This window comes from Anolis carolinensis, unplaced genomic scaffold, assembly GCF_035594765.1.
Source record: "Anolis carolinensis isolate JA03-04 unplaced genomic scaffold, rAnoCar3.1.pri scaffold_10, whole genome shotgun sequence".
Classification (NCBI taxonomy): domain Eukaryota; kingdom Metazoa; phylum Chordata; class Lepidosauria; order Squamata; family Dactyloidae; genus Anolis; species Anolis carolinensis.
This window is the reverse complement of record NW_026943821.1, coordinates 11,985,593-12,006,267: the sequence shown is the minus strand read 5'-3', so window position 1 is coordinate 12,006,267 and position 20,675 is coordinate 11,985,593. Positions and strand designations below refer to the sequence as shown.

The 20,675-nt window shown below is 40.8% G+C and overlaps 1 protein-coding gene across 2 annotated transcripts; it reads left to right on the top strand.

Annotated features, from left to right (window-relative positions):
• The first annotated feature begins 9,012 nt into the window (after window positions 1-9,012).
• LOC100554753 (phospholipase A2 inhibitor and Ly6/PLAUR domain-containing protein) lies at window positions 9,013-20,409 on the top strand. Of its 2 annotated transcripts, none has more exons than XM_062962666.1 (6): window positions 9,013-9,164; window positions 14,350-14,468; window positions 15,468-15,569; window positions 16,845-16,994; window positions 17,967-18,107; window positions 20,015-20,409. In XM_062962666.1, the coding sequence occupies exons 2-6, from the start codon at window positions 14,423-14,425 to the stop codon at window positions 20,236-20,238; spliced, it is 663 nt and encodes a 220-aa protein (XP_062818736.1). In that variant the 5' UTR covers window positions 9,013-9,164; window positions 14,350-14,422; the 3' UTR covers window positions 20,239-20,409. The 2 variants fall into 2 exon arrangements, with proteins under 2 accessions (XP_062818736.1, XP_003222879.2); XM_003222831.4 differs by lacking the exon at window positions 9,013-9,164 and adding an exon at window positions 10,917-11,045.
• The last annotated feature ends 266 nt before the right edge of the window (window positions 20,410-20,675 follow it).

Below are 20,675 nucleotides of genomic sequence, written 5' to 3'. Positions count from 1 at the left end.
TATTTTCTACAACAAATATGAATTCTCATAAATCAGGTGGGTTTCCTTTATTACCTGATTGGGTGAGGTGTTGCTCATGCGTGGTAGTAAATTTCTAATTAACTTGACTTTCATTTCTCTAATTGTTTGTGATTTCTGTTAAGTCAGCTGTGTCCCTAAAGATCCAATCAGCTTGTGCCTTCACGATTGTTAATTATGTGCTATACGATCCACCCAAAGGCACACTTCCCAAGCTGAACAATGAAGCAGGCTTTTCTCAAGCAGTTTCTTAGAATCAAATACTTTAAAAAAATCATTTATTTTAAGTTATCAAGCCCTCTTAATCTGACATAGAAAGAAAGTACTCTGTTGCAACAAATGAAGGGGGGAAAATAGTGTTTCCCTTTTGCTGTCTGTTCATCTTGCATCTGGGAGGGGCATATAGTCTAACCAATGTTACATTTCACACAGTCTAACTTGTCACATTTTGTTTCTGTTTTGGGCTTGGCCCCATGTTAGCTGCCCCGAGTTCCTTCGGAGAGATAGTGGCAGGATAGAAAAATAAATAATAATAATAATAATAATAATAATAATAATAATAATAATAATAATAATAATTAACCCGGGTATGGGTAAACCCAGGCCCAGGGGCCAGATCATCAGATCCTCCGATCACCAGATATTAGCATCTCCTGGAAGAGTTCACTTTTGAATGATTCAGCAATAATAATAATAATAATAATAATAATAATAATAATAATAATAATAATAATGTCCTCAAAGCACAGCAGACAAAAAATCAGTACAAGAAAACCACACTACAAACTAGAGCTGACAGCTGGCACAACAAAACATTGCATGGAAAGTTCCTTGACAAAATTGAAGGAAAAGCTGACAAGGAGAAGACCTGGCTCTGGCTCACGAATGGGACCCTGAAGAAGGAGACAGAAGGCCTGATCCTTGCAGCCCAGGAGCAAGCCATCAGAACAAATGCAATTAAAGCCAAGATCAAAAAATCTGCTAATGACCCAAAATGCAGACTGTGCAAGGAAGCTGACGAAACCATTGATCATATCCTCAGCTGCTGTAAGAAAATCGCACAGACAGACTATAAACAGAGGCACAACTATGTGGCCCAAATGATCCATTGGAACTTATGCCTCAAGTACCACCTCCCAGCAGTAAAGAACTGGTGGGATCACAAACTTGCAAAGGTAATGGAAAATGAGCACACAAAGTTACTGTGGGACTGCTGAATCCAAACTGGCAAAGTTCTGGAACACAACACACCAGACATCACAGTTGTGGAAAAGAAAAAGGTTTGGATCATTGATGTTGCCATCCCAGGTAACAGTCACATTGACGAAAAACAACAGGAAAAACTCAGCCACTATCAGGATCTCAAGACTGAACTTCAAAGACTCTGGCAGAAACCAGTACAGGTGGTCCCGGTGGTGGTTGTCACATTGGGTGCCATGCCAAAAGATCTCAGCCGGCATTTGGAAACAATATTCATTGACAAAGTTACGATCCGTCAACTGCAAAAGGCCACCTTACGGATCTGCACGCATCATCCGAAAATACATTGGAGAAATTGCACATCCTTCTACAGGGTTCAGATAAAAACTCTATTTTAAAACTGACCCTTTTTACGCAAAAAGCACTGGCCATCCGCGAGAAGATGGAAGCGGAGAGCTGTAATATTAATGCCAATAACAAAATCCAAATTTAAAATTTACTATGGACAAGCCACTAGTTTTACTTACCATTGCCCCTGCTTAAACCTTACCTTAAGGGAATAATTCATTTTAATCTTTTTATTCTGCATTTGCACAACTACCTAGGAGTGGGTTGGTAGGCTAGTAGGCCGGGATGCTTTGTATCTATACATGATTTTACTGTATGTATGGGTAAGTGTGTACATTTTGTATGTTTCACATGTTTTGATATGGTCATAATTGACTAATCAATAAAGAGTTGTTGTTGTTGAAAATACATCACACAGTCCTAAACACTTGGGAAGTGTTCGACTTGTGATTTTGTGATACGAAATCCAGCATATAGATCTTGTTTGCTGGGTAATACAATGTAGTTGAGTCAATAATAATAATAATAATAATAATAATAATAATAATAATAATAAACTTTATTTTTAGACTGCCCTCTCTCCCCAGAGGGACTCAGGGCGGGTAACATACATATAAATGGCAAACATTCAAAGCCACAATTTCTTCATTAATATCAAAAGTATAAAATGTCAATAACACACACATTATGATAAAATTCCACATTAAAAAACAATACATTTAAACATGACAATCAGTAAAAACATTATTGCACAGAGTGAGCATATACCTGGACCAATTTAAGTGACCATGTTGCTGAAAATGTTCAGTCCTTGTTATAGTTTCACTTAGACCATAGCTGCTACGGGAAGACAATTATGTTAATCCTCCTCCTTTGACAAATAGCCTGGACCTGAGCCGTTTAGAAAACTCAAAGGAAAGCTAGGAATGTGACATACAGGCAATCCCTGAGTTGCAAACATCTGTCTTACAAAGGCTGAGACAATAGGAAGTGAGAGAAATCTACCCCTCCGAAGGGAAATTCACTCATGAAAGAGTTTCATAACTTGGAGACTGTCTGAACTTATTTCTGTGGGAACCATCTGGTCAGTTCAAAACCAAAGGAGCCAATCTTTAGAACAAAGGTGGGGGTCACTGTTCAGTTGTTATTGGGCTGATGGGAGCTCTAATAAACTCAGGTAATGGGGAAGAATGCTCAGAACTGAAGTCCATCATGAGGGTAGCTTGATCCTACTGTTCTAAGGCAGAAAAGTTTTGCTTGTGTTTTCTCAATTGTTCAAGCTTTCCTCCTAGATTGCTAAGTTACCTCCCTTATATATTACCGTATATACCCGAATATAAGCCGACCCGAATATAAGCCGAGGCATCTAATTTCCCCACAAAAAAAAACTGGGAAATCATTGACTCAAGTATAAGCCGAGAGTGGTAAATTTCAGAAATAAAAATAGATACTAAAAATTACATTAATTGAGGCATCAGTGGGTTGTTTTTTAATATTTACATCAAACTCTAATTTAAGATAAGACTGTCTAACTCTGATTAAATCATTATTCTCATCTTCTTCAATGTAAATGTGCTTATGTATCCTTTTAATAATAATAGAGTAAAATAATACATGTAATAATAATAATAAATACAGGAAAATAATACATGTAATAATAGAATAGAATAATAAATGTAATAATAATAATAAGGTCAGAGTGAAATAATAAATGTATTATTAATAATAAAAATAGAGTAAAATAAATGTAAAGTAGCAACAATAATAGAGTACAATAATAAATGTAATAATAATAGAGTAAAATAATAAATGTAATAATACCAATAATAGTAGAGAAAAATAATAAATGTACCATGTATTCTCGAGTATGAGATGACCCAAATATAAGCCAACCAGGATCCTCACCCGAGTATAAGCTGAGGGGAACTTTTTCAGTCCTTAAAAAAGGGCTGAAAAACTAGGCTTATACTCGAGTATATACAGTAATTATCATTATGACTTTCATCCCATTAGCTAGGACCTTGGAAGGTGAGAACCAGGCCTACTATGGTGTTCAGTATTACTACCTCTACATTTTTCCGAATGTACAATGGAAGGGCTGGAAACTTAATTTCCATTACATACACTAAGCGAGATTTTGGAGGACAAAGCTCAATGGAAACAGGGGGGGGGGCATTTGAAATGTAAACAGTAACAATTTGTGTGGGTATTAGGGCAACCATTATTAATAACAAGCCATGCAAGTTAGGTAATAAAAATGTGAAGTTTGAAAGAGAAGGACAAAGGTATTTGAGAAGTTCCACCTCCTTTATCAAAGATATATTAGTCATATCACAGGTATATAGGTGTTGCACTATATATGGCTCCAAAGTTCCTGTTTCACAAATGACTTTCTATTTGTTGAAAGATGATTTACAATAGGGTGTAACTTATTTCTCCAACATATTGCTCTCATTAAAACCAACTTGTTTTTTGCAGCTCCAGAGACTAGGGACCTCTTCACAAAGCTCCCGAGGTCTCGCCATTTAGCTGGCAGTTACCGGCAAAATGGCAAGCATGTGGAGTGCCTCATGGTGCCCTCCCTCCTTCCCTCATCAAATGGTGAGAATGGGACAAGGCTCAGATGGAAGAAAGGGCAACAAAATGTGGGTAGCTCCATTAGAGCTACACAAAATACACTTTCCTCCCCACATCTTGCGATACAGTTCAGACGGCACAAGGGTTTAACCCATTGTGCCACCACAGCTCATTTGACATATGAACTGGGTCAATGGAAAATGGATGGGGAATGTTTGTGTGAAGTAACTGAAAAAAAAGCACAAATTTCTATGCGCACTGAGCACGCAAAAATACTGTGGGACTTCCGAATCCAGACTGACAAATTTCTGGAACACAAGACACCAGACATCACAGTTGTGGAAAAGAAAAAGGTTTGGATCATTGATGTCGCCATCCCAGGTGATAGTTGCATTGAAAAAAAACAACAGGAAAAACTCAGGACCTCAAGATTTAACTTCAAAGACTCTGGCAGAAACCAGTGCAGGTGATCCCGGTGGTGATGGGTACATTGGGTGCCGGGCCAAAAGATCTCAGCCGGCATTTGGAAACAATACACATTGACAAAATTGCGATCTGCCAACTGCAAAAGGCCACCCTACTGGGATCTGCGCGCATCATCCGAAAATACATCACACAGTCCTAGACACTTGGGAAGTGTTCGATTTCTGATTTTGTGATATGAAATCCAGCATACCTATCTTGTTTGCTGTGTCATACAATAATAATAATAATAATAATAATAATAATAATAATAATAATAATAATAATAATAATAATAGGAGCAACTCCAGGGACTGCCCAGTCTAACCTGCTTCTCCCATGCAGGAAAAGGAACGTCAAAACGGCAGCGGGGAGGCCCTGCAGGTCACGCTGGTGCCCCATATTCTTTCCCTTTCAGGTTGTAGCGACGGGATGGCCCTGCAGGCCATGTGCTGCCCAGGCAGAGGGGAGCAGTGGGGGCCATGGGGTCCCCACAGAGCCCCTGACTGTACTTTGCGGAGCCCTAAGGGCTTCACAGAGCAGTTTAAGAACCACTGGACTTGATCATGAACCAAAGGATGGAATTGACAAAAAAAGATTCCAATTATATGCTAGGAAGAAACTCTTGGCAGTAAGAGTGGTTCAGCTGTGAAATGGATTGCCTTGGAGCATGGGGGGCTTTTTTCTTTATTTGGTTTTAAAATGGAGACATTTGCTTTGATGAAAAATTGTACACACAATCAGTGGCATCACCAGGGGTGGCGTCACCCAATGCAGTAAGTCATGGTCTAACTCCTGTGGATCTATTCCTGTGCCAGGTGAGAACACAATTTTGTAGCTGAATTATTAAAACATCTGACAAACTCAGGACCTTATCAGACAAACAGGGGTAAAGTGGGGGACAGTGGAGGTAATCATAGGGCAGTGGAGGGAACCATCAGGCTCTGTTACCTCCCGTTGGGGTGCGTGGTCTTTCTTTCCACATAGTTTCTCCATCTGTTACTATTTATTTATTTATTTATTATTTGCTTTATTTATATACCACCCTTTTCAACCCCGAAGGGGACTCAGGGCGGTTCACAGTGTTGGCAACAATTCAATGCCCTCAATAAAAACAGTATAAAACGTCAAAGTTGACCCTCCCCTAATAAAACATTAAACATTATTAAGCACATCACATAAAATAAAATCAAATATCACACAATAGTCATTGTCCATAAACAGTCCTGGGTCATTGCACTTTCATAGAATCATAGAATAGTAGAGTTGGAAGAGACCTCATGGGCCATCCAGTCCAACTCCCTGCCAAGAAGCAGGAAATCGCGTTCAAAGCACCCCTGACAGATGGCCATCCAGCCTCTACTTAAAAGCCTCCAAAGAAGGAGCCTCCACCACACTCTGGGGCAGAGAGTTCCACTGCCGAACAGCTTTCACAGTGAGGAAGTTCTTCCTGATGTTCAGGTGGAATCTCCTTTCCTATAGTTTGAAGCCATTGTTCTATGTCCTAGTCTCCAGGGCAGCAGAAAACAAGCTTGCTCCCTCCTCCCTATGACTTCCCTTCACGTATTTGCACATGGCTATCATGTCTCCTCTCAGGCTTCTCTTCTGCAGGCTAAACATGCCCAGTTCTTTAAGCCGCTCCTCATAGGGCTTGTTCTCCAGACCTTTGATCATTTTAGTCTCCCTCCTCTGGACGCTTTCCAGCTTGTCAACATCTCCCTTCAACTGCGGTGCCCAGAATTGGACACAGTATCCCAGATGTGGTCTGACCAAGGCAGAATAGAGGGGGAGCAGGACTTCCCTGGATCTAGACGCCATTCCCCTATTGATGCATTTTCAACTTTCACTTTAGGGGACAGCTAAATGCGTTGCTGTGAAACCAGGCACTTCATGTGATGAGCTCCTGTGGGCTCCATGCGAGTAACAGAGAGAAGCGGGGAGAAGACGTTCCTTCCCTTCATCTGATAAGGTCAGATGCCACCACCAAGAAGGCCCTGTCTCTCAACCCTGCCAGCCGCACTTGCGAAACAGGAGGGATCTAGAGGAGAGCCTCCCCAGATGATCTTAATTTTTGAGGTGATTCATATGGGAAGATATGTTCAGACAGGTAAGCTAGGACTTTATAGGCTAAAGCCAGCACTTTGAATTGTACTCGGTAGCAGACTGGCAGCTAGTGGAGCTGGCACAATACACTAGGTAAGGTAAAGGTTTCACCTGACATTAAGTCCATTTGTGACCGACTCTGGGGGTTGGTACTCATCTCCATTTCTAAGCCGAAGAGCTAGTGTTGTCCGTAGACACCTCCAAGGTCATGTGGCCGGCATGATTGCATGGAGCGTCGTTACCTTCCTGCTGGAGCGGTACTTATTGATCTACTAACATTGGCATGTTTTCGAACTGCTAGGTTGGCAGGAGCTGGGGCTAACAGTGGGCGCTCATTCTGCTCCTGGGATTTGAACCTGGCACCTTTTGGTTCACAAGTTCAGCAGTTCAGCGCTTTAAGGCACTGTGCCACCAGGGGCCCCCTGTATACTGCTCCAGTAATAAATCTAGCTGCCACAGTTAGACCAACTGAAGCTTCCAAACAGTCTTCAAAGACAACCCCACGTAGAGCACATTGCAGTAATCTATTTGGGATGTAACCAAAGCGTGGACCACCGTGGCCAAGTCAGACTTCCCAAGGTACAGGCGCAACTGGTGCACAAGTTTTAATTTTATCAGTCACTGATAAAAGATAAATAATGTTTAATGTTTGCAGCTACAATAAAATATACCTTAGATAGGTGCTCATGGCTGCAAGGGCAACTTTAGGGAACTATAAGTGAATGTCCCGATCTTCTATCCTTCCAAAATATGGGCTTCACTAACATAAACAGAATGCATCTGGGAAAATAGGATCTGCTTGGGGCATATACTTTGGGCATTTACATTGGGGTATAAGCTAAACTAATGAATTATTAGAGGTGAAAGAGAAGGGCAATTGTAGTTTAGAAGTTTCTGAAGTTTATTATTGTCAAAGAAACTATATCACATAACATCACACATCTTATATGACCATAAGGTTGATTGCTTCTTCTGGAAAGTATCTGGTGATTAACATATTGTTATCTTTACTGCGTGTACTATAACCTTTGGAACATGGCTCATGTCTGTCAGCAAACAGCCTTTATTAGCATCCTGTTTTCATTGAAGGCTGGGCCATACAGGCAGATAAAAGGGAGAGAAAGAGGTTGAGGGAAAGAGGGAGATGTTCTTCATTTGCCAGCCCTTGCAGTTCTCTGCCCAAATTAATCTGTTAGCCTTTCAAACCTGGAAATGTTAGTTGTTGTTTTTTTTTTTAAAAAAAATGACAACTTCCAGATGGTACGATCAGGGAAACCAATTTCTAAAAAGCAACTTTTTTGACTCTACCCTGCTAGCAAGAGCCATGTTGACTGAGGGCACTTCCAGACAACACCAAATCGTGGGTTTTAGTGAGGGGCAAAAAATCCCAGGATTTCAGAAGACGTCCACATACACACCTGTTGATCCCAGGATTTCTGCCTCTGTCATCCATACTTGATGCTTTGTTGCGAGATTTAGAGGCTCCCAAGATGGCCACCGCAGGATATCTGCTGAAAACACTGGCGTTTTTTAAAATTCAAGATGCGAATATGCAGATATGAGAATCGCTGCAAAAGTTCCCTTCTTTGTCCTGGCCAGAGAAACTTTTCCCTTGACAAATTTATTGAAGTTTCTAGCATACAAATAAAGTTTGCAGGGTAAGACCACTTCTGCCTAAGTCAGCAGTACACACTGAAACAGGAACAGACACTTTCAAGCCAGGAACAGAACTTTGTCATTATTGACACGTTTTAGAACCTGCTTGCCTGTCCATCTGTCCAAACAGATTTGATTGTGTACTTGTGTCATGGAACAACATACTGTTGTTCCTCAATTGAAAGTGTCTGCTCCTGTTTCATTGTGTACTGCTTACTGTGAAAGAGCCATGCGTGAGCTAGGGCCTTTTACCCTAGCACTCAAGACCTGGCTCTTTACTAGAGCTTTTAATCTATGTTAATTTTATCAATATTTGTATGTATATATTTTTATCCTTTACAATTTTATCTTGTAAATCGCCTAGAGCATCGTAGATGGAGGGCGATTAATAAGTAATTAAATGATGATGATGATGATGATGATGATGATGATGATGATGATGATGATGATGATGATGAAAGTACTATTCCACCCCAAAAACTTCATTTTTCTGCCTCAAACTTCATTAAACAGGCAAAGGATGAAGTTCCTCTTGCCAGAACAAAGTTTTCACCTTCTACTCAACTATCACCTTCTTTCAAAAAAGAAAACCCGGTAACAAACCCAGATAAAACAAATCTTGTGTTTTCTGATTGCAGGGACATACAGACATTCAAAGATGCTGATTTTCAGCTCAGAATCGAGATGTTCCTGCACCTCAAAATCTCGCGGGTTTTGCTGTTTATAGTGCTTCCTCACGCATTTTGAGGGAATGGCATCCGGACACCCTCCATCTTGCTGTGGAAGCTCCTGGGATAAAGGTACTGTCTGGATGGGCCCTGAGATTCTGAGAGTATTATTTAAAAGGAAACTTTTAAAAGCCCTGATTCTTTGGCAACTTAATTTTTCTTACAAGCCTCTGTCTTGTCCTTATGTCCAATTCCTCCTTCTTGATTGCTAGTTTTGTAAGTTTTATATGTTAACTTTTATGATTCTGTTATGCTTATACCTTTATCCTTGTATGTTCACTGCCTTTTGTGATGTAATTTTGGAATAAGGGTGATAGGATGTGAGTGAATGTGGTAAACAAAAAAGAAGAAGTAGACATGATGTGAAGGAAGTGATCCAAGAGGCTAAGGAACAACGGTATAATCTTTGGGATAGAGTCACACAAACCCTCCTGATGATGTGGCTCCAAATCTTTGATGCCACAAAACAAGAAGAATTTACAGGAGGATACAATGCTCAATGGAGGGATCTCATCCACTCTTTGACCTCCCAAGTCCATGATAACTATGGGCATGTCATTTTTTTGAGATGCTTCCTCAACCCTTTGGAGTGCAATGCAATTCTGTTTCTTCTTTCACAGTTTTTAAGATCTGTGGACTGAAAATGGCCTACGCATGACTACGTGCCTGGAATTCCACCTCCAGTTCTAGGAAATGGCTATGAGCCATTTAGTGAGGGAAGGGCCTCCCATCCTGCTGAGTGCGCTCACCCCTGCCATAGAGGAAGGGCACTTGGATACCCATCTCTGACACGTGGCACTAGAGGTGTGCGATTTGTTCAAAAAAACTTTGAGCTGTAGCAGTTTTAATGGTAGCAAATTGCACTCATTCTGCAGTGTAGATCAGTGGTTCCCAACCTTTTTTTGACCAGGAACCACTTTGACCAGGAACCACTTTGACCAGGCGCCACTCTCCAACATTAGTACCAAAAGGGTTACGAATCAGTTTTTGGTCAACTTTAGATTCGGTTTGGTTATTTGGGATGTTGATTCAGAAAATTTCATTGGATAGACCACATCAGCTCTAGTTTCTGATACAGAACATAGGCCATCGAAAAAACTATATTTAATAATCTAAAGCTGATGTGGTCTATCCAATGCAATTTTCTGAATCAGCACCCCAAATAACCCCTGGCAAATGCCTAAAAACAAAGACACCAAGGCGCCCCTGTTTCCAGGTACTACATGGAATGCCTCCACTCGGGGAGGGAGGAGGAGAAGCAGCAGTAAGGAGGCTTGTTATCAAGCATTTCGTGGGCAGTCAGCCTCTCCACTCCTGACATTCCTGTTGCTTTGGCACTATAAGAGGGTTTCGTGAGACCAGGCACTCTTGTTGCAACAGTGTCGTAACTGTGAGGTCATGGACCATATTTTAATTTTTGGGAACCACTGGTGTAAATGCACCCTAGGAGGGTTTCTCATTCATAGATTCAGCATAATTTAAATTCAATGTGACAGCAATGACCAAGGAAACCCAGGACAGATTCATTTCTTTATTGACATAGGAACCATCAAGGATCTTTGGTCACAAGAGTAGGAAGGGACCATTGCTAGCAATGTTCACAAATTGAGCAGGAAACTGTCTGGACACATCCAGAATGTAAATAAGGCCAAGAAAAATCCAGATATCCTACATCCAGAATTTTTCAGTGCAGAGCAATTCACTTATGAATCATTTCAACACACTATTTTTTCGAGTGGGCAACAGGCCAAACACCCTCACACAAAACTCATTTTGTGGGTGGGGAAATGAAACAAAAAACAGCTTCTGTGCAATCTATGTGGTCAAAGTTTATTTTCGATAACGCAACTAATGAGATGGTATAAAAATGAGAGAAGAGTAGTATTGGCAAGATTGAAGGCCAACAGAACGGAACAGGCTCACATCCTTCCTACAAATCCACAATACCTAAAGGTAACTAACAAGTCATAGGGGGATGGCAGGAATGTTTTCCCAGGTTAGATAGTCTGCAACCTTTTTATTTAGCAAGATCCCATGTTTGATTTATGCCACATCATGGGCAAAAAAGCACTGGAGAAAAGGTTATAAGAAAGGGGGGATTTTCCATCTTTTTTGAACTGAACAATCCCAATTAATCCTCTGTCATCCCACTTTTTCAAAAAAAAAATTTTTTAAATCTGCTGGTTTCCCTCTCTTCGTCCCCTTTCATCCTTTGTTTTTTTTAGTTTACATCAGTTGCAGCAAATTAAATTCAAAGGGCAAAAGTAGTTTGTTCTCACTTAACTTGGGATAGGCAAAGGACAGAGGAGAGTCAAATCTTGCCATTCTCCATAGAATTGGTGCTATGTCTCCTAGATAATCCAATTCAAATCAGATAGTGTGGATTTTCTACTTTGATAACCTGGATTATCTGGCAAATTCCTATGATTCCATAGCTTTGAGCCATGGCAAGTATCTACCTACAATGTAGATGCACTTTGAGATGCCTACATATGATGAGCCCTAACTGTCTAATTATTGCTGTTGTGGTGGTGATTTTGTGGAATCACAGATTCCTACAGTTGGAAGAGACCCCCAAGGACCATCAGTCTACCCCATTCTCTTATACAGAAACACACAGGCAAAGCATCCCTGACAGATGGCCATCCAACCTCTGCTTAGAAATCTCCAGAGAAGGAGCCTCTGGCCCACTTACTAGCCTTTCCTCATGAATGGAAACTAACTGGGAAGAACAACATAATAAAATACAACCTATTGCCATCAATTAAAATTCATTACATATAAACTAATTAATGGGGATTGTAGTTTAGTGAGTATGTAGTTTAGTGAGACCCAGGGCCTGTCTGGCTGTGTATTTTCCCCTAAAGTCACAGAATTCTTCAGGGAGCAGCAATTGGATTTAAAGTGGATTCATGCTCTGAGGTCCCAAGTTTGCATGTTCTTCTTCATTAATTTGAGTATTTTGAATTTGCTTTATTACATACTAGCTTGGGGACCCGGCGATGCCCAGGTTATTTGAAAAAGGCATTATTTGTCTTTGAATGTTAGGTATTCTCAGTTTGGAGTGGGTGAACTACAATTCCCAGAATCGTGGGTCAATCCTCCCCAAACCCTGCCAGTATTCAAAGTTGGCCATTTTGGGTCTGTGTACCAAGTGTGGTCCAGATCTGTCATTGGCTGGTCATCGCCTGGCTGCAGTGCTCTCTGGATGGGGGTGAACTACTACAACTCCCAGATTCCCAGGGCAATTGTCCCGAAACATCTGTTAATATCCACAGCAGGCAATGTTCAGTCTGTGTGCCAAGTTTGGTCCAGATCTTTCGTTGGCTGGGTTCAGTGCTCTTTGGATGCAGGTGAACTACAACTCCCAAATTCAAAGCCCATTTCCACAAACCCCTGCAGTATGTTCAGTTGTTCATGAGGTTTGTGCAAAGTTTGGTATCGGTCCATTGTTGGTGGGGGCCACTGTTTCTCTGGATGCAGGTGAACTATAACTCCCTTTTCCCCAAACTTGTCCAATATGTTATTTTGGTTTATGGGGGCTCTGTGCACCAGGTTTGGTCCTGGTCCATCATCAGAGGTGGTCGGAGTGCTCATTCATTGCAGGTGAACTATAAATCCCAGTACCTACGACTCTCAAATATCCAGGCCAATTCCCCTCAAAACCCACCAGTATTCAAATCTGGGCATATCAGGTATGCATGGCAAGTTTGGTCCAGACCCATCATTGTTTGGGTTCATAGCGTTCTGGGTGTAGGTGAACTACAACTCCTCTACATTCCCCAGTAGGAGTCACAGTGCTCTGACTTGATGCAGGGTGAACTACAACTTCTACCATGTGCAGGCAATCCCCAAACTCCTCCAGTAAGTTTAGTTGCAGCTCAGTTCTGCTCTGTTTGTTATGCAGACAGATTTGAATGGGAAGAGCAGTAGGCGGGGTTATGCAAATTCCATACCAGTGGAGAACCCTGGGATGCCTGCCTGTGGTGGAGGGAAATGCAAAATCTAGGATGAAATGGTCCCCAAATGAAACTATTCCTTGGGTGGTGAGCCGTAGTGTTTGGGGATGACATTGGCAGGGGTTGGGCTACATGTTCATGGAACTCGCTGTAATCGCAATGTCAGTGGAAGGGAGTGACTTGCTGCCTCCTCAGCACTGCAAACTACAGCGCTGGAGGCTGTCTGTACGTCCGGACTCCCATGCCACATACACACATACAGGTTTTCATTTTTATTATGCATATAGATATGCATATAGATAATATAGATAATATAGATATAGATGTCTTAACTGTCATCTTGTGACAGAATGGAGGGCATAAAAAAACTCTTTGTGAGGTTTACTATGTGTTACTAACCATCCAGAATTTGATTTTTTTTTAGTCTAGTCCCATTGGGATGAACCAATTTGATTTATTTTTAAATTATATTTGGTTTTATCCATTCCTGTCCAATCTCAGAAGCTAAGGAGGGCCAAGCCTGGTTTGTACTTGGAAAGCATACCATCAAGGGTTACTATGCTATATTTGAAGGAAAATAATGGCAAATGTCCTTTGAATAATTCTTGCCATGAAAGATCCAGAGTAGGGTCACCTTATGGCCCCTTTGACACTGCTATATAATCCAAATTTTCAAAGCAGATAATCCACATTATAAGGAGCCTCTGGTGGTGCAGTGTGTTAAAACACTGAGCTGCTGAACTTGCGGAATGCAAGGTCACAAGTTCGAATCCAGGGAGCGGAATGAGCACCCGCTTTTAGCCCCAGCTTCTGCCAACCTAGCAGTTCAAAAACATTCAAATGAGAGTAGATCAATAGGTACCGCTCTGTCGGGAAAGTAATATTGTTCCAAGCAGTCATGCTGGCCACATGACCTTGGAGGTGTCTACGGACAATGCCGGCTCTTCGGCTTAGAAATGGAGATGAGCAGCAACCCCTAGAGTCGGACACGACTGGACTTAATGTCAGGGTAAAACCTTTACCTACCTTTACCTAATCTACATTATATGAATCTACACTGCCATATAATCCAGTTCAAATGACAGTGTAGAAGGGACTGAAATTGTAGTCAACTTGATGGACCAATAACAAAATAATATTCTGTGCAGGACAGAATAAAGATTCATATATAATTTAAATAAATAAATGGAATTCATGTCAAAGCTCCATTGTTTTAGTCCGACCACTTCTACTATATTTAGACATCCAGATTTCTATACCAAGTCCAGCTGGGTGTTTTAATGTCTTTAATGTTTCAGTTCTCTGGATCCGGAAGTCTGGTGGAATATTCCTCTCTTTGTCCAAAACATCATCCTCCCAATTCTCAGAATCATGAATCTACTGTTCTTCTGCCTTTCTGTGGCATTGATAGGCACAGGTAAGTTCAGTAGTTGAATAATGGAATAACAAGGGCACTACCCTTTCAATATGCTCACTGGGCATCACACATATTGCGGTAAGAGAGGGGAATATAATACAACCCACTGGCTACAAGTGGGCCCTGACACACTTTTGTAGTTCCTGATGCTCCAACTTGTTCTCATGGTCAAGGTGAGAACAGAGGTGTTGAAAGGGGGAAAAGGTCGGGGCTTTTTAACATAATGTTAAAAAGCGCAGCTTATTATTTACCTTTGTGAGATACTTCCCAGAGGTATGTATCATTTATTGTATATAGATAAAAACAAGAAGCAGAAAAGAGAAACTTTTAGGGGTTGAGGTTAACAAGGTCAAAATAATTCTGGAAGTTGTTCAAAGAAATAAGATTTCTAATTTCTGACCAAGACTGGGGACACCACCAAGCTCATAGCTACAAGGCTGAGTTATATGGAAGCTTTCACTATCTCCAAGTTTACCTTATCTTCAGGCATTGTTGAGAAAATGAAAGAAGATGGGGGTGGATGCAGCGGGGGTCATATTATCACATAGGAATTAAGGTTGCACAATAGGTTAAACCCTATTTAAACTGGTTAAACTGGACTGCTGACCTGAAGGTTGAGTTGCTGACTGAAGGTTGCAGGCTCAAATGCGCAAGATGGAGTCAGCTCCGGTCTGTGAGCTCTAGTTTGTGAGAACATGAGAGATGCCTCCCAGCAGGATGGTCTGGGCATCCCCTGGGCAACATATCTGTAGATGGTCAATTCTGTCACACCAGAAGCAACTTGAAGTATGTTCTCAAGGCGCTTCTGACACAATAAAAATATAACTCATTTGGAAGTAATTAGTATATTCAATACATGACTGTTCCAAGAATAAGAAGAATGGTTGTAAACACTACATCCAACTTACAAAGTTCTTGGATAAAATGGTAGGATCATAACATTATAAAAAGAAAAGCAAAATAATAATCCTGCCATATTTTCTGCTTTTCTCTTCATAGCAAACTGTATAACCTGTGAATGTAATTACTGTGAAACTGGTCCTACCTGTGAAGCTTCAGCTGAACAATCCTGCTATGCAGTAACAGTAGCACACAGCCTAGGTAAGTAACTATTTATTTAGTTATTTACAATATTTATACTATTCCCTTCTCACCCCAAAGGTGACTCAGGGCGGATCACAATGTATACATGGCAATATTCAATGCCATTAGACATATGACATACAGACACAGACACAGAGGCAATTTAACACTTTCCCATTTCCAGCTTCATGAGGGTATGCTTGATTCTGGCCACAGGAGGAGCTGCTGCTTCATCATCCACTGTGATATCGAGTCCTTGATGGCATGCTTCCTCATTCTTCCACACACTGCTGGATGTTTTATGGTGTTGTAAATTAGTTAAATTAGCCTCCCCACAAAAAACGGTACCTACATTTTCTACTCGACAGATGCAACTGTCTTTCGAGTTGCTTAGGTCAACAATGAGCTAGGCTATTAATGGTTGGGCACTCAATCAGATCAGTAGTGATTTATTGCAGCTGGCTACTAACCTATAGCTTCAAGGAGACTCTTTTCTCCTTCCTAGTTTGTGCTATCTAAATGAGACAACTGAAAGAACTGAGCATCAACTACGCTGCTCAAATCTTGCAAATTTGGGGCACATGGCTTCCTTGATTGAATCAATCCACTGGTAGTACAGTGCTACTTTATACACAACCTTTTGCTCCCCAACCAGCGAAATAATGGGACAACACAACAAAATGGGATAACTATGGGTCACTTTCATTAATGTTACCTATTTAACTTTTCTGTGACCTGCAAACCAATTTTAAAGGGTATGAACTTGGCTTGGAATAAGCTGAGGCACTGGCCATTCAAGAGCTAATCCTCAGCTAATATGTGTCAGACACCTGGGTCCCCGGGCACTGCCAGGTACCCAAGCTCATTTTTAATAATTTTGAAAACATTCAAGTATCACCTATTCAGAACAGAAAGGGGGGAGCTTTCAAAAAGTGGCAGAAAACATTGACTGTTATTCCTCTTTCAAAACTACATTTACATTAATAATTATTGCCAATTTTTTTCCTATGGACAATGATTACAACTGGGGCCTATGACACTTTAAAAACAATTGATCATGGCACACATGTATATTTTTTATTTACTTCATTTTTACGCCACTCTATCTCCACCCCAAAGGGGACTCAGAGCGGCTATTATAATACATTTCTATGTATTATCCCTGGAAGCGTGTACCATAGTAATGCTATTATTTTGGTGCCATGGAATTTTTGATTGTTATTACCTAAACAAAATAACATAGCTGCTACCCATTTTTGGAAATGTATTGATTCTTTCCTTTCCTTCAAACAGGAGGCTCCCCCTCATCATATACAGAGAGAGGCTGCATTCCTACTGTTTCCTGTAAAGATGGGAGCATTGCTATTACTGCAGGGAAAGGAATTTATATGAGGACCAATACAAAGTGCTGCACAACAGACAGCTGCAATACATTTCCTGAAGGTATGTTGATTCAAATATTTGTTTAAGGATAAGTTGGAACATGCAAACATGTTTTCAAACTCACAACATATTTACTTTGCCACTTGTTAATTTAGAAAAGTGCAATAATAGCATTTAAGGATTGATCCCCAGTTTCTGCTTCTACCGAAATGCCCTTTTCTTCCCTGGGTTCCAGTCCTGGAAAATAGATAGACTCGGGAGGAATGGTGTGAAGCAAAGAACAAATAATTATAAAGGCAAGGAAATAAAAATAAATGGGAAAATGAGGCAGGTCAGACAGTTCTTTGAGGACCTTGGACAGGTTCCACGGGAAAAGGAATTGTTATAAGGCATGAGAACTGCTAATGGAGGAATAAGAGAGATATAGCCCAATGGTTCCAAAACGTTTTTACTTCAGGCATTTGAATTTCACTTCCTGGAATCCTGACACTTAAGCCAAGCTGGCTGGGACATCTGGAAGCTGATATCCAAAAGCCTTAGAGGTGCCACTGAGATAGATAATCACCCACAAGAAAACTTTGCTCATTTTTACACCCGCAAAAACTCACCCAACATGTTTGCTGCCATGCTACTGAATTTTGTGCCACTGCTCTCAACATCTTGGCAAGTGAACAGGTCGCATATGACTGGGTAATTTATGAAAGATGCAGTCAGTTCCTTTCTAGTAAATCCACTTTCTCAGTCATCAGACAGGACTTAGCAATTCAGAAGAATTAATTAGGACTCTGCAGAGTCCGGAACAGATTGTCAAGCAGTACCTACTGATCTACTCACATTTGCATGTTTTCGAACTGCTAGGTTGGCAGAAGCTGGGGCTAATAGCGGGAGCTTACTCCACTCCCCGGATTCGAACCACTGATCTTTCGGTCAGCAAGTTCAGCAGCTCAGAGGTTTAACCCGCTGCATCACCAGGGGTGTTGTGACATATATAGAAACAGGTTTATTCACCAATTCTCCTTTCCTATCTTACAGCCCCAAAAGAAGACACAACAGTCAGCAAAGTGGCATGCCCTTCATGTTTTGGTCTCTATCCTGCCTCCTGCGAGCCTACAGTGATGACATGTGCTGACTCAGAGAAGCAATGCATCAACATTACTGGTGTTAATGTTGCAAGTAAGCTTTACTCTGTTGAGCATGGATTCAGGTGCCATATTCATTCATTTCATAAACATTTCCTGCTTATAGAATCATAGAGCTGGAAGAGACCTCGTGGGCCATCCAGTCCAACCCCCTGCCAAAAAGCAGGAAAACCGCAATCAAAGCACTCCCAACAGAAGGCCATCCAGCCTCTGTTTAAAAGCCTCCAAAAAAGGAGCCTCCACTGCAGAAGGCGGGGGAGGGGGGGGGGTTGCATGACTTTCCTGGATCTAGCCACTATATTCCTATTTATGCAAGCCAAACTCCCATTGGCTTTTTTAGCTGCCGCATCACATTGTTGGTTCATGTTTAACTTGTTCCCCACAAGGACTCCAAGATTTTTTTCACACGGCCTTCTGTCGAGCCATTCTGTATCTTTGCATTTCATTTTTAATGCCTCAGTGGAGCAGCTTGCATTTGTCCTTGTCGAACTTCATTTTGCTAGTTTTGGCCCATCTAACAAAATGAAGTTCAACAGAGGCAAATTATATATATTGATGTTAGTGTGAAATTTCATCACCTTATAAAAATAATGAGACTAAGAGCCAACTGGCAAAGAAGGAATAGAATAGACAGGTGTCCGGGGCACCTGTGGCAAAGGTTAAACGTATTCAGCTTCCTCAATCAAGCCTTTTAGCTCCTGGTTTACAACATCTTGGCCAGAACTTTGTTTCCTTCCTCCAGACATGTTTCATCAATACCCTTCCTAAGAATTTCTCTGCAGATCGGGATTTGTTCTGAAAACATCTACACAAGTACACACAAAAATAAAGCTGCATGAGTTTTTCAGTCAGAAATAATTTTCTCTGTATAGAAACAAACTTTTCTGAACAGAAAATACAAATTTGTTGTGTCGAAAACAACATTTTTTCATGGAAAATTCAGTTATTTTCACCCAGAATAAAGACTGAACAGCCAAGAGTCCTTGAAAGAAACATAGTTTCTGAGATCTTTATCACAATGGCTAAATATGGTTCTTTCCCATGAGAACGAAATGTACTAACAATATTACCATATAAGGTTCTAAAATGAATTCTGAATGATGAATGAATCCTGAATTATTCATGATGAATGAAAAATGAATAACAGGGGAATTAATGGCCTGGTTTATGCTTGTGGAACATGTGATCAATTGTAATTATATGGTTTTTAAATATCCCCAATTGTTTAATTGTATTTTATTATGTTATTTTAAATGTCCTTTTAATTTTGTATTGTAATTAAGGCATTGAATAGCTGCCTATATGTAAAGGTGGGGTAGAGAAAGGCGTAATAAAAATATTGCAAATAAATAAATAATTCCAGGCAGGAAACAATCAGGGCCAGCTAACACCTCCCAACAATGGGTGCTCCCAGGCAGGAAGCAGCCAAGCTTTGAAGCTGCAAGACTACTCCATGCTAATCAAGCTGGCCATTTGCAACATTCACACTTGCCCCAAACACACTCTTGCTCTTTCTCCCACCCTGGATATTCCACAAATATATAAACCCCACTTGCCTAGTTTCCAACAGACCTCACAACCTCTGAGTATGCCTGCCACAGATGTGGGCGAAACTTCAGGAGATAATGCTTCTGGAACATGGCCATACAGCCCAGAAAACCTACAGCAACCCATAAACTTCTTTAGAAAAATCCACGGCCTGATATCTCGCCTTAGCTCATGAATACACGACCATGTCTCTGTTCATCATGCCCCTTGAGTAATACATAAAAGGAAAAAGGATACACAGGGATTTAAACAAACAAGTCCAGCTTATTACACTACTCTGCTGCAAACACTGAAAACATAGAACGCGGAGGCTTTGTTGTCTGAGATATAGGCCCTTTGGTCTATTGCATGGGATCCCAATGTGGTATAATATCATCTATTATTCTTTTACAGCATCAGATGCCCAAATACCTTTTTTGGCTCGAGGGTGCGCTTCTCCTTCAGCATCCGACATTCAACTGACTTCACGTCTCAAGTCTGGTAACACTTTTTACAGAGTTCACACCATTAGGGTTGGGACGCCCTCAAGCAGTGCCGGTCTGGCTCCAGGGAGCAGCACTTTTGCCATCCTCCTGCCCAGTTTGATTGGAATCTCATTCACCAAATTTATTTCCTGAACGGAATGCTTCTGCTTGCTTCCAAAAAACTTCCCTCCTCAAACTGGAGAGAGACAATCTACAAAGGAAAGGTGATGTTGACCTGAGAAGTTGAGAGATCCTCCACCTCAGAACTGTATGCAAGACTGGAATGGGCAAGCAATCTCAATTAAAAAAGAATAATAAAAAATACATAGCCATGCTGATCTGTGTCAATATCAGAAGGGGTCTGAAAAATAAAAGCGTTGGATAAGCGAAAATGTTGGATAATATGGAGGGATTAAGAAAAAGCCTATTAAATATCAAATTACATTATGATTTTACAAATTAAGCATCAAAACATCATGTTTTACAACAAATCAACAGAAAAAGCAGTTCAATACATGGTACTGTTATGTAGGAATTACTATATTTGCGAATTTAGCAGCAAACATTGAACTGGGATATAGGGCAGTGTG

Coding starts and splice junctions, on each gene's coding strand:
- LOC100554753 (XM_062962666.1), top strand. CDS start 14,423: ATGAATCTACTGTTCTTCTGCCTTTCTGTGGCATTGATAGGCACAG. Junction 14,469..15,467: donor TGTGGCATTGATAGGCACAG/GTAAGTTCAGTA, acceptor TTCTCTTCATAG/CAAACTGTATAACCTGTGAA. Junction 15,570..16,844: donor AACAGTAGCACACAGCCTAG/GTAAGTAACTAT, acceptor TCCTTCAAACAG/GAGGCTCCCCCTCATCATAT.